Source organism: Microtus oregoni, unplaced genomic scaffold (genome assembly GCF_018167655.1).
Source record: "Microtus oregoni isolate MIOR12 unplaced genomic scaffold, Mior012 000001F_ref0000356, whole genome shotgun sequence".
Taxonomy (NCBI): Eukaryota; Metazoa; Chordata; class Mammalia; order Rodentia; family Cricetidae; genus Microtus; species Microtus oregoni.
Window position 1 is genome coordinate 49,016,689 of NW_024543060.1, and position 14,715 is coordinate 49,031,403.

Consider the following 14,715-nt stretch of genomic DNA (forward strand, 5'->3'; position numbering starts at 1 on the left):
CTAGTTCATTGGCTCTTCACTGTTGGTCAGATTCCAGCTGCCCTTGTGATGTTTCTTTCAGATGAGTTGTAGCATCAACTGTCATTGTGCTGTCTACGAAAGAGATGATAGAGTACATGGCTCCCGAGGACCAGTGCCGCATTCTCGTTCTCTCTCTGAGATGGAATCTCAGTTTGCAGTCTTTGTTAGCTTAGTGCTCACTCAGTCACGACGTGGCCTTGAGCTCACAGAGCTGTTCCTGCCTCTGCCCTCTGAAGGCTGGAATTAAATGTGGTCTGCAGCCTTGCCCAGCTTAAAGCACCTTCCAAGACGTTTCTGCCTAGGTTTTAACCTAGGTCTTTTGACATTGACTTTTCTTAGGTACCCTTTTATTCATTTCTCACTTGGATTTGTGCAGAGTGGTTAGTCATCTTGACAAGTCGGGTAGTTTATTTTCAACAAAGTACAGTGTGTGGTCATGTGACAGGCCTTGGGGGGGTGGTATCTGTGTGGTCATGTGACAGGCCTTGGGGGGCCATGTCTGTGTGGTCATGTGACAGGCCTTCGGGGGGCCCCATGTCTGTGTGGTCATGTGACAGGCCTTGGGGGGGTGGTATCTGTGTGGTCATGTGACAGGCCTTGGGGGGCCATGTCTGTGTGGTCATGTGACAGGCCTTCGGGGGGGCCCCATGTCTGTGTGGTCATGTGACAGGCCTTGGGGGGGTGGTATCTGTGTGGTCATGTGACAGGCCTTGGGGGGCCATGTCTGTGTGGTCATGTGACAGGCCTTGGGGGGCCCCATGTCTGTGTGGTCATGTGACAGGCCTTGGGGGGGTGGTATGTGTGTGGTCATGTGACAGGCCTTGGGGGGCCATGTCTGTGTGGTCATGTGACAGGCCTTGGGGGGCCCCATGTCTGTGTGGTCATGTGACAGGCCTTGGGGGGGCCCCATGTCTGTGTGGTCATGTGACAGGCCTTGGGGGCCCATGTCTGTGTGGTCATGTGACAGGCCTTGGGGGGCCCCATGTCTGTGTGGTCATGTGACAGGCCTTGGGGGGCCCCATGTCTGTGTGGTCATGTGACAGGCCTTGGGGGGCCCCATGTCTGTGTGGTCATGTGACAGGCCTTGGGGGGCCATGTCTGTGTGGTCATGTGACAGGCCTTGGGGGGCCCCATGTCTGTGTGGTCATGTGACAGGCCTTGGGGGGCCCCATGTCTGTGTGGTCATGTGACAGGCCTTGGGGGGCCCCATGTCTGTGTGGTCATGTGACAGGCCTTGGGGGGCCCCATGTCTGTGTGGTCATGTGACAGGCCTTGGGGGGCCATGTCTGTGTGGTCATGTGACAGGCCTTCGGGGGGCCATGTCTGTGTGGTCATGTGACAGGCCTTGGGGGGCCATGTCTGTGTGGTCATGTGACAGGCCTTGGGGGGCCCCATGTCTGTGTGGTCATGTGACAGGCCTTGGGGGGCCATGTCTGTGTGGTCATGTGACAGGCCTTGGGGGGCCATGTCTGTGTGGCAGTGGCTTACTTGCTGAACCTCCCAGCCTACCATAGTCACTGTTTTTTAAGAAACTCTGCTTCATGTAGCAGCTTAAAAACTCATAGGTTTTGAGCAAAACTGCTGCCCACTTTAGATGCCAGTCTGAAACCTCAGATCTACCAAGTATAAACCAAGGGTCCCATGGAGTTAGCTTGCTGGAACGGCTCTAAGCCACTTCTCTGGTTTAGGACAGAGGATCTTTCAGAGGGTACAGATACATAACCAAAGAGAGGAGGTGCATAGGCCATGCCAAAGGGAAGGCTGGAGCTGTGTTCTCTCTGGGTCCCTCCCTTCAGGAACGCCATGTGCTGCACTGACCTAAGCACAGTGCCACTCGGCTGTGTCCCACACTCTGAGTTTTAATGCCATTCTTGTATTTATTATTGTCTTCACAGAGAGTCTGTGTAGCCCTGGCTTGACTTGAATTTACTGTATTGACGAGCCTGTCCTTAGACTCGCCTGCCCCTGCCTCCCAAGTGCCGAGATTGAAGTTGTCCACTGCCATGTCTATTGCCATATTTAATAAGATTGTAAGCTGTGATCTTCTCAGGTGGATTACAGAAAGCTAACACTACTTTAATTTTCAGATGGTGACCCTGATAACTATATAGCATACTATCGGAGAGCTACTGTCTTCTTAGCGATGGGAAAATCCAAAGCAGCACTGCCTGACTTAACTAAAGTGATTGAACTGAAGATGGATTTCACTGCAGTAAGTGCACCTGAACTTGTTAAGGGAAACGGGAAGAGGTCATCTGTCTCCTGCAGGGAGTATTGGCACCATAGGCATTGCGAGAGCATTCCAGAGCTGTCGTGTGGAGAGGAAAATGAGATCAAACTTCCTACACTTGTTCCTCATAGTGGCACACAACTGTAGTTCCAGACGGGAGATGAAGGCAAGAGAACCCCTGGAGCCCAGGGGTCTTGAGGTCTGCTTGAGTACTATAGCAGTAACAGCAAAGTTCTCGGAATTAACAGTCTGTATGGAGGCTGGGTGTGCTTGCTGCTTAACCCAGCCTATGGTAGGCAGAGGCTGTGGGAGACAGAGGCATGTGTATGTCTGAGTTCAAGGATAGTTCCAGGACAGTCAGGGCTAGGTAGAGTGTGTCCTGTCTCAAGAAAACCAAAAGAGGTGTGTATGGAGAATGGCAGGGTTTACTAGGTGATTTGTTTCCCTTCAGAAGCCTGACAGTATCAGCTCAGTTTGGAGGTTGAATGTAGGGACGAGTGAGAGACCCGGTGCTGAAATGACGTTTACGCATGAGGGGGAGCATGAGGAGGGGGTCCATTTAAGGGGTGTTTTTGTGGATCCCAAGCATGTTAGTATGGTTCTCCCCAGAGTCAGTGCATAAGCTGCGGAGGTAGAGTAGCTTACTGTAAAGTCCTGATGTCAGGCACATCATTTTAGGGCTGTCATAGGCTGTATGGGCATTCCTTTAGTTTGATCAATGCGACAACACAGCTAAGATAAACAAGAGAGATTGGTTTTAACTTGTGGTTTCAGAACCTTCAGGATGCAGTGCACGCTCCTTGATTGGGGGCCTGTGATGAACGGGGCCGCCACAGCAGTGGGGCACATGGAAGAGGAAGTCACTTAGTTCATGGCAAACAGGAAGCAGAGGAGAATACACTTTAGCCAGGATAGGCTATGGCCCCCAACCCAAGGATGCACCCCCTGTACCCTGCTTCTTTTAGGTAGGCCCCACTTCCTAAAGTGACAACCCCTGCTGAGGATCACACAGTTAACACGTGAACTATTTCACTATGAGACTCTCATCAGTGGAATACATATGTGGGCTGTGCATATTAATTAATCAATCAATTAATTTTGTCACCATTATTTGTAATTTGCTATATTCCTAAAAGGATTTGAGCTGACTATGTAGTACGTGTTTGATGTGAAATATTGCTATATTATTATTTTAAGGTGGGATTTCCAGCTGTCGTATTTTTGTTGACTTCATGACTTGACAGTGGAGCACAGCCTCTCACAAGGCTGTGGAACCCACTTTCTTAGCATTGTGGTTAGTTATCAGCTGGCCGAAATGGCCTTAGTTGTCCTTTTTTTGTGTGGATGTAGCTAATAGAGGAATAGGGAAATTTTATGTTCTGTAAAAGTAATATATAACTTTGGGTTGTCTGTGTGGTTATATCGTCCTCAGAGAGGTGTGAGTTGAAGAGCTAGGACCATATGTATTGGAAGAGGACAGTCAGACATGAAGGAGGGAGACAGTATTCTGTTTATAGTAAATATTTACCTTGAAGGGCTAATGAAAAGAAAACCTACTTCTGGAGCTTTGACAGTCCCACTGCAACTTTTAGTGGAAAGAGTTAGTATGATGTCAAAAAGTATTTTTTAAAATTAATATACAGGGCCTGGAATGTTGCCTGAAGGTAGAACCCTGTACCATTTATCTTTAGGGTCCCTGTGTCTGTACCCAGCATCATTTCAAAATATGGATATAATTCATGTTGAAGAGTTGAGTAGTTCTTAGTTTTTAGCTGCTACAGTCAGTACCATTGTCTAGTTCCAGGACATCCTTGTCATTCTCAAAAGAAACCTTATATCTTAAACAAGCAAAAGAGCCCCCCCTCCTGAAAAAACCCTTTGATTATGATTTCTTTGGGTTGAACAAAACATATTTTTTTTTTTTTATTAATATTTTTTTTTTATGGTTTATTTAACTTTATTTTATGTGCATTGGTGTGAAGGTGTCAGATCCCCTGCAACTGGATCTTCAGACAGTTGTGAGCTGCCATGTGGGTGCTGGGAATTGAACCCGGGTCCTCTGGAAGAGCAGTCAGTGCCCTTAACCACTGAGCCATTTCTCCAGCCCCAACAAAACATATTTTTAGAGAAAAATATTTTAATAAAAATTGTACACATTCTGAAGCTATAGGAATTAGTCTCCGTGCTGAGTCAAACAAACACTGAAGAAATGAATATTAGTAACTTGATTACAACTTGTAGTTTTGTCCTTTCTATTTAAAAGCAAATTTAGACATCCATAGTGCTCACACAGTCCTCCTTCTTCCCCTAGGCGAGGTTACAGAGAGGCCACTTACTGCTCAAACAAGGAAAGCTCGATGAAGCAGAAGAGGATTTTAAGAAAGTGGTAAGTGCCTGGCCCAAAGGGGTTACTGGGCAATGTACAGAATTGATTTTCCTTTGTAATAAGCTACTTTATATTAGTTTTATGGCTAACACACACACACACACACACACACACACACACAGGAATCATAGTAGGTTTTTTTTTTTTTTTTTTTTTTTTGAGACAAGGTATCTCTGTAGCTTTGGTGCCTGTCCCAGAACTAGCTCATTTAGACCAGGCTGGCCTCGAACTCCCAGAGATCTGCCTGCTTTTGCCTCCTGAGTGCTGGGATTAGAGGCGTGCACCACCACCGCCCGGCCCATAGTTCTTAAATAAATATTTAGTAGCTGGCATCAAAGAATATATTAACACTGTATAGAGATATTTTATTTGTGTTTTAGCAAACAAAGCTTGCCTGAAGATCAGAGTGCAGAGCTAAGCCACTAGAGGCCAGGGAGTGGTGGCACACACCTTTAAACCCAGGACTCAAGGCCACCCTGGGCTATATGAGATTGAATCTGTCTAAGAGAAAAAGAGCTCACACATCAGTGGTCCCAGTACTTGGGACCCCATGTCTTTAATCCTAGCACTGGGGAGATGGAGACAGGAGGAATATGGCTGGGTGGAGAGAGGAATAGAAGGAGGAGGAGGAGGCAAGAGCTCAGTGCACTCTGAGGTTTGCTAGAGGCACAGTGCAGTCTAGGCAGTGTGAGGACAGGATTGCCCCTGTGGTCTGAGCATTGGCAAAGGTATAAGATCTCTCTAGTGGCTTACTGCTCTGTTCTCTGATCTTCAGCTTTAACCCCCATATCTGACTCTGGGTTTTGATTAATTAAGACCAACTAGGATCCGTGCTACAACAGTCGGAAGATAAAATGCACGCAATTGCTACATAAGTCCTGATTCAGATATAGGCTGCTTACTTTAACTGCATGAGAATCTAGACATGTCCTCTGAAACATGCTCCTGGGTTATACATGTATATGAGATAGGCACACAAGCAAATACCTGCTAACAGTGACTCAGGGATTGATTTTCAAGCAGTTCATTTTACCATTTATTCAAGAGAAAGGCAGACTGTATACTAATGTGTGGCATGTGCTTGTTTCTTTTTACATCAAGAATGAACTCTTGGGGCTGAGGAGATGTTCAAATGGGTGAAGAGCTTGTTCAAGTACGAGGACCTGGCACTGCTGTAAAAGCTGGCCTTGACATTGTGCACTGTACTCAGTGCTGGGGGAGTGGAAAGAGGCTGATCTTAGGGTCTTCTGGGCAGCCAGTCTCCGCAGTGTGTAATCTCTAGTTCCATCCAATTTTTCTGCAAATAACATGGCCTCCTTCCTTGTGATTGAGTAATACTCCATTGGTTTATAATGGTGTGAATATATGCCATGTGTTTTTTAACTGTTCATCTTTTGTGTGACTATCTGGGCATGTCACAGCAGACATGGGCATGCAGGTATCTGTGTGTGTTGACCTCTTGTCCTTCAAATACTACTCAGGTAGTATAGCAGGATCATATTTAGGTCATTTTTAGCCTTTGGGAGACCTTCGAACCATTTTCCACAGTGGCTGTACTAATTGCCTTCTTACCAACAGTATATAAAGAAAACCTGCATTTTGATTGTGGTAGAAATTAGATATTTGGTAAATAACAGTCAATTGCAATTTCATTTTAAAATCAAGTATAAATCTTTGGTAATTTATTTAATAAACTCCATTAGTAGTGACGGAGTACATACATACCAGTTGGGAAGGATTCAGACTTAGGGAAATGGTAATGAACGCAACAGTGGGGCCATCCCAGGGCTAAGCTAGTAGTAGTGGCTGCGCAAGTTGATTCTGTGCCTGTTGTGAATAGCACTGCCCTGGACATTACAGTGTACAGTCCAGGGAGAAGATTACTAGGTCATATAGTAGTTGTATTTTTAACCGTTTTCAAAACCTACATACTGTTTCCTAAAATACATTTCTGCCTGTAGGGTTCCTTTTCTGTGTACAACAGACACCCCACTTTTTGCTTGCTGTGTTAACTGAGTTTTCTCTCTCTGCTTGCGATGTCTTCATTTTCAAGTACTTTTTTTTTGCCTGTTTACTTATGGGTGTTCTTGCTTTTAAGTTCTGTAAGTTAGTGATATAACTTGGGTATTATCTGATAATATGGTTTATAATTTCTCTCCAGCATGTCCGTCACCTTTTATTTGGTGTATGCATAACCTAAAAATTCAGACTATGCAAATAAACATGTGGGACTCCACTAAATTACAATGTTATTACGGGTCAAATTTAGATACTTTAATTGCTGTAACTGACTTTAATAGAAAATATCCACATTTTAAAGTTGGCCGATGTATAATTCAAGGAGAAGCAGATTTTTTCCTGAAAGCATGTATTGTATTTTGTACCCTGTCCTCATTGTGTATATTCAGTTTCCAAAGCTGGGGACCGACCCTAGGATGGCACATTTGAAGGACGGAATTCCATCCCTGGCTACACGCAGCTCCCTCTCTGTGATTTTATGTTTCTGTCAGCGTGGTCACAAAGGTTAGGAGTAGGGTTCAGGGTGGAGCACATGCTTAGCGCAAGTGAAGCCCTGGGTCCAGTCACCAGCGCTGAGAAGGAACTCGACTTTTAATAATGTCTGCCGACTGTCACGTTTGGGAATGCTTGCCATGCCCAGGTTTGTGTGGCTGTCTTGTTGTCAGAGAAAATGCACACAGCATGTAGAAAAGCATTGAATTCAGGATTTGGGGAAGTAACTTGCTCATTTAGGCTCTATTGTAATGTAACCATGAAAGGCTGAGGAGATGACTCTGGGCCTGACCACGCTCAGCCTCGGGGCCAGATGCTGGAGGAAAGCATGGACTCCTTCAGCATTTGTACTGTGCCATGCAGGCCCAGCACAAACATAGTACACGGTAATGTTTAGAACAGTATGGAGATATTCATGGCTTTGTCACTGAGGAATGGCAAAACTTCTCTTCATGCTATCCCTGTTTGTTGCCTGCAGCTGTGTAATGAACAACCCAAATCTGTATTTTGTCAGTCAGAACTGTGGGGGCGGTGGGACTGGCTCTCCTGGGCGGTGTCCGCGCCATGGTGTTTAGAATGTTCAGATCTGGATTTAAGAGAGGAAAACTTTATTTGTTGTTTTGCTTGTAGCTCAAATCTAGCCCCAGTGAAAATGAAGAGAAGGAAGCCCAGTCTCAGCTCGTAAAATCCGATGAAATGCAGCGCTTACGCTCGCAAGCGCTCGCGGCTTTCGAGAGCGCCGACTACTCCGCTGCTATAACCTTCCTTGATAAGATCCTGGAGGTGAGTCTCGGCTCCAGAGTGGGAGCCCGGCACTGCTCTTAGAGTTAGGCGTACTGGAGAAACTCCGTGTTTATAAGCTGCCCAAACCAGGGTAGGACACAGGCTGGTCCTTGGGCTGGTCGTGGAGATTTGCAGTTGAAGGTACTTAGTACATGTTGGTGTGCTGTGAAGTGAGACTACATTCTTGTTGTTTTTTTTAAACAGAGTCTTATATGTAGCTCTACCTGACCTGGAACTCTCTATGTACACCAGGCTGGTCTTGAACTCACTGAGATCTGCCTTACTCTGCCTGCCAAGTGCTGAGATTAAAGTTGTGCCGTGAGAATTATGTATTTTCACCCACTGTTTGCCTTTGCCCCCCCCCCCTTTTAATTTTGGAGCGCACCATGTTAGACAATGGGTAAAAGATGAATTACTTAAAGAGAAAGGAAAGATGGTCTTTGAAAGAAAGAGAAACACTTAAATTGAGAAGTTTCTAGAAGAGAAAGCAGAGAAAGTGCTAGGATACAGAGGGTTCTAATAGGAAGCATTAGGTTAGGATCTCCTTGCCCAGGAGGATTTAATGGCAGGTGATTTCAGAAGAAAGTCTAAATGGAAGTAATCAACATAATTACCATTCTTACAGTTTAATATTGGCAAGAAATATGTGATTTATGGAAAATAGGCATTCACTTGATAATTTAAAAATTATGAGTGTGTGTGTATGGTGATGTGTGTGTGCTGTGATGCAGTTGTGTGATGGTGTGTGTGTGCTGTGATGGTGTGTGTGTGTGCTGTGATGGTGTGTGTGTGTGCTGTGATGGTGTGTGTATGTGATGGTGTGTGTGTGCTGTGATGGTGTGTGTGTGTGCTGTGATGGTGTGTGTGCTGTGATGGTGTGTGTGTGTGTGTGTGTGCTGTGATGGTGTGTGTGCTGTGATGGTGTGTGTGTGCTGTGATGGTGTGTGTGTGCTGTGATGGTGTGTGTGTGCTGTGATGGTGTGTGTGCTGTGATGGTGTGTGTGTGCTGTGATGGTGTGTGTGTGTGTGTGCTGTGATGGTGTGTGTGTGCTGTGATGGTGTGTGTGTGTGTGTGTGAAGGTGGGTGTGTGTGTGATTGTGTGTTTGAAGGTGGGTGTGTGTGATGGTGTGTGTGTGATGCAACTGCAGAGGCCATACACTAATTCTGTGGAGTCAGTGCTTCTCCCTCCTATTTGTGGGTTCTGTGGCTTAGTCACTAGGTTTGTATGCAAACATCTTCACCTACTAAAATATCTTGCTGGCTCATATTTGATAATTATATACAGGAAATCATGCAATCTTGCTGTACTAAATTATTTTATTGATACTTTATTAAGGGAACAAAAAACTAATTTTTACTTTCTTACTGCTAGAACTGCCCATTTGGGCCTAGCTCGTTAGTATTATTTATATTTATATATATATATATATATAAAACATTATTGACACAGTGTTAGAGACTCGGAGAAAAACAAAACAGGCCCTCTTTGTGAACTTGGGGTATCTGTTTAGAAGAATCTACTGTGTTTAATGAGTGTGATAGACTTCCTAAAATAGGAATGGTGAAGTCTTCCATGTTATTTTTTTTAAAATGAGGATTTAATATCAAGGAAGCAAGGATGTAGTATTTTACAGTGCAGTATGTATTTTGCTAGTTGGGAACTAAGGTTTCAGGTTCAGTTGGTGAGCCTTTGCACAGCATTCATTCACACAGTCTTGTATTTGACACCTTGTACGGCAGTAACACCCGAAATCGCTACACTCAGGAAGTAGGGCAGGAAGAGGATCAAGAGTTCGAAGCCATCCTGAGCTAATAGGGTGTTGAAGACCAGCTTAGTATACACGATATCCTGTCTCAAAAAACAAAATCAAGCAAGAATTACGAAAAAGAACCTCGGCTTTCTTTTCTTATAGAAATTATAATTGTTGCATAAACATCTGAATATTCTCATCCAATGTGTCAGTGGGAATAACCCTCTACTAGTAAATGCCATGGTTTTGTTGTCTCAGGTTTTGAGAAAGGGTTTCCTTGTGCATTTCGAGCTTGGCTGGAACTCAGTGTGCGAGTGCTATGTTTTTGTGTATTCAGAGTTTAAAAATTCTATAATCTGGGGAAGAAAAACTCGCTTTTGTGTATTTTCTCCTCCCTCAGGATTTAAGGCACCCTCAGGAAGTTATCACCTTCTGTTTTCCACTTTTAATTATAGCAGGGTTTTAAACACCATTTATAAAATACCGACTTTAATCACATTAACTGAGGTGTTTATGTTTGTGAATGTATGGATGGAATGTGTGGGATGCAAGAATCGAGCACACACTTTATGTTTCTTAAAGTCTAGTTCTTTTGTTTCTCAAGGTTTGTGTTTGGGATGCAGAATTACGCGAACTTCGAGCTGAATGTTTTATAAAGGAAGGAGAACCTAGGAAAGCCATCAGTGACTTAAAGGCTGCTTCAAAACTGAAGCATGACAACACGGAGGCGTTCTACAAAATCAGCACGCTCTACTATCACCTCGGGGACCACGAGCTCTCCCTCAGGTCAGCCCCTGCGACAGCCTCATCTAGTTTTTTGACAGTTTCATATTATGTTAATACATAGGACTTTTTAAAATATCTATACCCATTTAAATAAACTATGTTATCACTAATGTATTATATAAATTCTACAGCTTATTTTCAAGAATTAGTCTTACTAAAGTGACATTGCTGTTTTACTTACCGAAACAGTGTTTAATGTGTAGCTTCATGCCATTTGAATTGTTGTTTTTATGATATGATATCATATGTAAATGTGTATAGTAAAAGTCAGCATGTTTTCATTATTACAAAAATACGTTAATGTTGATTACTTAATGCAGAAAAGTATTTAAGGATTATTTTGACTTGGAGTATTTCTTTTTTTTAAACTATGTGAGCAGCGAAGTCCGTGAGTGTCTGAAACTTGACCAGGATCATAAAAGGTGCTTTGCACACTATAAGCAAGTGAAGAAACTGAATAAGCTGATCGAGTCAGCTGAAGAACTGATAAAAGACGGCAGGTAAGAGCCTGACCTGTTGGACAGACACCGTGGAAGCGACTGCACGGTACCCCACTAGCAGCTCAGTGCTATTTCGGGTGTTTCCTATTTTGTGTGCCAGGCACTGGGCTATGTACTGAGAACACAGAAATGTGACTACAGCTTTTAGTAGTATAAACCGGTTTATAGCTTAATGTGGGAGGTCAATTGTGGTGATATAAAAAAGGAAATAAAATACAAATTAAACAAAAAAACTAAAGCTTGTCTGAAGATTGAAGTGCAGAGCTAAGCCACTAAAGGCCAGGCAGTGGTAGCACACACCCTTACTCCCAACACTAAAGAGACAAAGGCAGACAGATCCCTGTTAGTTCAAGGCCACCTTGGCTACACAAAATTGATCCAGTCTAAAAGAGAAACAGAGCTCACACAGAGGTGATTTCAGCATTTGGGATCCCACGCCTGTAATCTCAGCAGTAGGGAAGGTGGAGACAGGAGTAATATGGCTGAGTACAGAGGAATATCAGGTGGGAGGAGACAGGAGCTCAGTGCAGTCTGAGGATGGGAACCCCTTTGGTCAGAGCATTGCTTCTCTGATCTTCAGGCAAGCTTTGTTAGATCATGATCAAATATCACCACAGTCGATATGAAGTGCTGGGGTATAGAGGTGTTAGCAGAGCTTCAGAGTGGACAGAGCAAAGAGGAGCCCTTAATCCAGTCTATAGCAGCGAAGGCCAGGAGCAAAAGGGGAGCTCTTGGGGAGGTGGTAGGTATTTACATTCTCATCTTAAAACAGAGTTGTCTGTGTGGATATTGGGGTGTAGAGGTTTGGTAGGCTGGGGCAGGAGAGTTGAAGTGTCTCCAGACAGTACTGCTTACTGTGAGATAGACTCTGTGTTCCCTACTCCTTGTAGCTCTCATGACACGAGCCTCCTGTGCTGTCCCTTACACCACACTGCCTTTCTGTCCGTAGCCTTCCCTAGATCCCAACAACCACGAATATATTCTTTGTTTCTATGGTGTTGTCATTTCAAGAGTATTGAAGAAATGCAAACACAAAATGGAAACTTTTGAGATTAGCCTTTTCCCCTTTAGCAGAGTTCTCTGGGTTTTATCCAGCTTGTTGTTTCAATCTTTCCTATTTATTGGTTAATATTTCCATGGTATTACTCTCCACACTATTTATCCAGCCACCACCCATTGACGCTCACCCAATGAATAATGCCACTTGTGTGTAAATCCTTAGGGATGGAGCTACAGCTCAGAGTGATTGACGTGCAAGACACTGACTTTGCTCTCCAGTGCTGTTCCCTTTGCCCCCAACACACACGCACACACACACACACACACACACACACACACACACCCCTCTTTTGTGAATTTTTCTGGGGAGACATGAAGAGGCATTTGCCGGTGACAGAACACTCGAGTTAGTGAGATGAGCTGCCACGCTTACTGGACTTAGAGGTGCATGAGTGACCTTCAAGCAGCTTCGTCCCTGGTGTCACTTCGGGATGGATGCTGAGTTCCTCGAAGCTGTGCAGTCCCTCCATTTAATTTCAACTCTCCACCCCATGCCTGCCCCACCACATGCTTTAAATAGTTTTATTTATTTGTGCGTGCAGGCAAGCGCATGTCCTGGAGAATAATGAGTGTATGGGCTCTCTCCACCATGTGAGTCAGTCCTGTTGACAAGCACCCTTGCCTATCTCTGGGCTTCAGGGGCGGCCTTGGACTCAGGTTAGAGGCATTGTATTTGAGGGCAGGAGTTTGTGCTAGTTCGGCTGGATTACTATGCAGTACACCCTGAAAGGAGGGGTTGATCCTCCAGCTTTGGAAACGGTTTCATTGTTACTCCCGGGTTGCTTATTTCATAGATACACAGATGCAACCAGCAAATACGAATCTGTCATGAAGACAGAGCCCAGTGTTGCTGAGTATACAATCCGCTCCAAAGAAAGGATCTGCCACTGCTTCTCTAAGGTAACAGTTGACTCGTTCCAGGACGTGTGAACACTTCACATGGATAACAGCCAATTTTAACTTCCTCAAAATTCTTTTTTATTCATTCATGGTGTGCTCACGCTCACTGAGCCCATTCACTGTGTGCACACACTCACTGAGCCCATTCACTGTGTGCTCACGCTCACTGAGCCCATTCACTGTGTGCACACGCTCACTGAGCCCATTCACTGTGTGCTCACGCTCACTGAGCCCATTCACTGTGTGCTCACGCTCACTGAGCCCATTCACTGTTTGCTCACGCTCACTGAGCCCATTCATTTGTGGACACACTCACTGAGCCCATTCATTTGTGGACACGCTCACTGAGCCCATTCACTGTTTGCTCACGCTCACTGAGCCCATTCACTGTGTGCTCACGCTCACTGAGCCCATTCATTTGTGGACACACTCACTGAGCCCATTCACTGTTTGCTCACGCTCACTGAGCCCATCACTGTGTGCTCACGCTCACTGAGCCCATTCATTTGTGGACACACTCACTGAGCCCATTCACTGTTTGCTCACGCTCACTGAGCCCATTCACTGTGTGCTCATGCTCACTGAGCCCATTCATGTGTGCTCATGCTGAGCCCATTCACTGTGTGCTCTCGCTCACTGAGCCCATTCACTGTGTGCACACGCTCACTGAGCCCATTCACTGTTTGCTCACGCTCACTGAGCCCATTCACTGTGTGCTCACGCTCACTGAGCTGTGTGCTCACGCTCACTGAGCCCATTCACTGTTTGCTCATGCTCACTGAGCCCATTCACTGTGTGCTCACGCTCACTGAGCCCATTCACTGTGTGCTCACGCTCACTGAGCCCATTCACTGTGTGCTCACGCTCACTGAGCCCATTCACTGTGTGCTCACGCTCACTGAGCCCATTCACTGTGTGCTCACGCTCACTGAGCCCATTCACTGTGTGCACACGCTCACTGAGCCCATTCACTGTGTGCTCACGCTCACTGAGCCCATTCACTGTGTGCTCACGCTCACTGAGCCCATTCACTGTGTGCTCACGCTCACTGAGCCCATTCACTGTGTGCTCACGCTCACTGAGCCCATTCACTGTGTGGTCACGCTCACTGAGCCCATTCACTGTGTGCTCACGCTCACTGAGCCCATTCACTGTGTGCACACGCTCACTGAGCCCATTCACTGTGTGCACACGCTCACTGAGCCCATTCACTGTGTGCTCACGCTCACTGAGCCCATTCACTGTGTGCTCACGCTCACTGAGCCCATTCACTGTGTGCTTACGCTCACTGAGCCCATTCATTTGTGCACACACTCACTGAGCCCATTCACTGTGTGCACACACTCACTGAGCCCTCTCTCTGGCCACAGTGTTTATTTTTATTGATTCTTTGATACTGAGGATTGAGCTCAGGAGCCTGTGCATGATAGGCACACGCTTCACTGAGTGCACCCAGCCCATCTTTTCTTACGTTGACTTTTAGGATGAGAAGCCTGTGGAAGCCATTAGAATATGCTCTGAAGTTTTACAGATGGAACCTGACAATGTCAACGCTCTGAAAGACCGAGCAGAGGCTTATTTAATAGAAGAAATGTATGACGAAGGTAAGTCTTAAAGGAACTTGACTTGCAGTATCTAGAGGTTAAATTGTATGAAATCAACACGTCAGTTGCAATGTATTTTGAACACAGTTATCTGCAAATGGCTAAGAATTTGAAAAACTGATAATTATCTTTCTTACTGGACCATAATAGGTATAGCATCTGAGCAAAGAGTTCATAAACCAG

The 14,715-nt window shown here is 45.2% G+C and overlaps 1 protein-coding gene across 1 annotated transcript in view; it reads left to right on the forward strand.

Moving 5' to 3' along the window:
* Positions 1-14,715, forward strand: part of Dnajc3 (DnaJ heat shock protein family (Hsp40) member C3) — a 32,146-nt gene that overhangs the window by 11,919 nt on the left and 5,512 nt on the right. Inside the window, exons 3-9 of the mRNA XM_041676924.1 lie at positions 2,109-2,233; positions 4,563-4,637; positions 7,779-7,931; positions 10,288-10,469; positions 10,850-10,969; positions 12,823-12,928; positions 14,412-14,532. Of these exons, the coding sequence (XP_041532858.1) occupies positions 2,109-2,233; positions 4,563-4,637; positions 7,779-7,931; positions 10,288-10,469; positions 10,850-10,969; positions 12,823-12,928; positions 14,412-14,532 (882 nt within the window). The remainder of the gene's footprint in view (positions 1-2,108; positions 2,234-4,562; positions 4,638-7,778; positions 7,932-10,287; positions 10,470-10,849; positions 10,970-12,822; positions 12,929-14,411; positions 14,533-14,715) is intronic.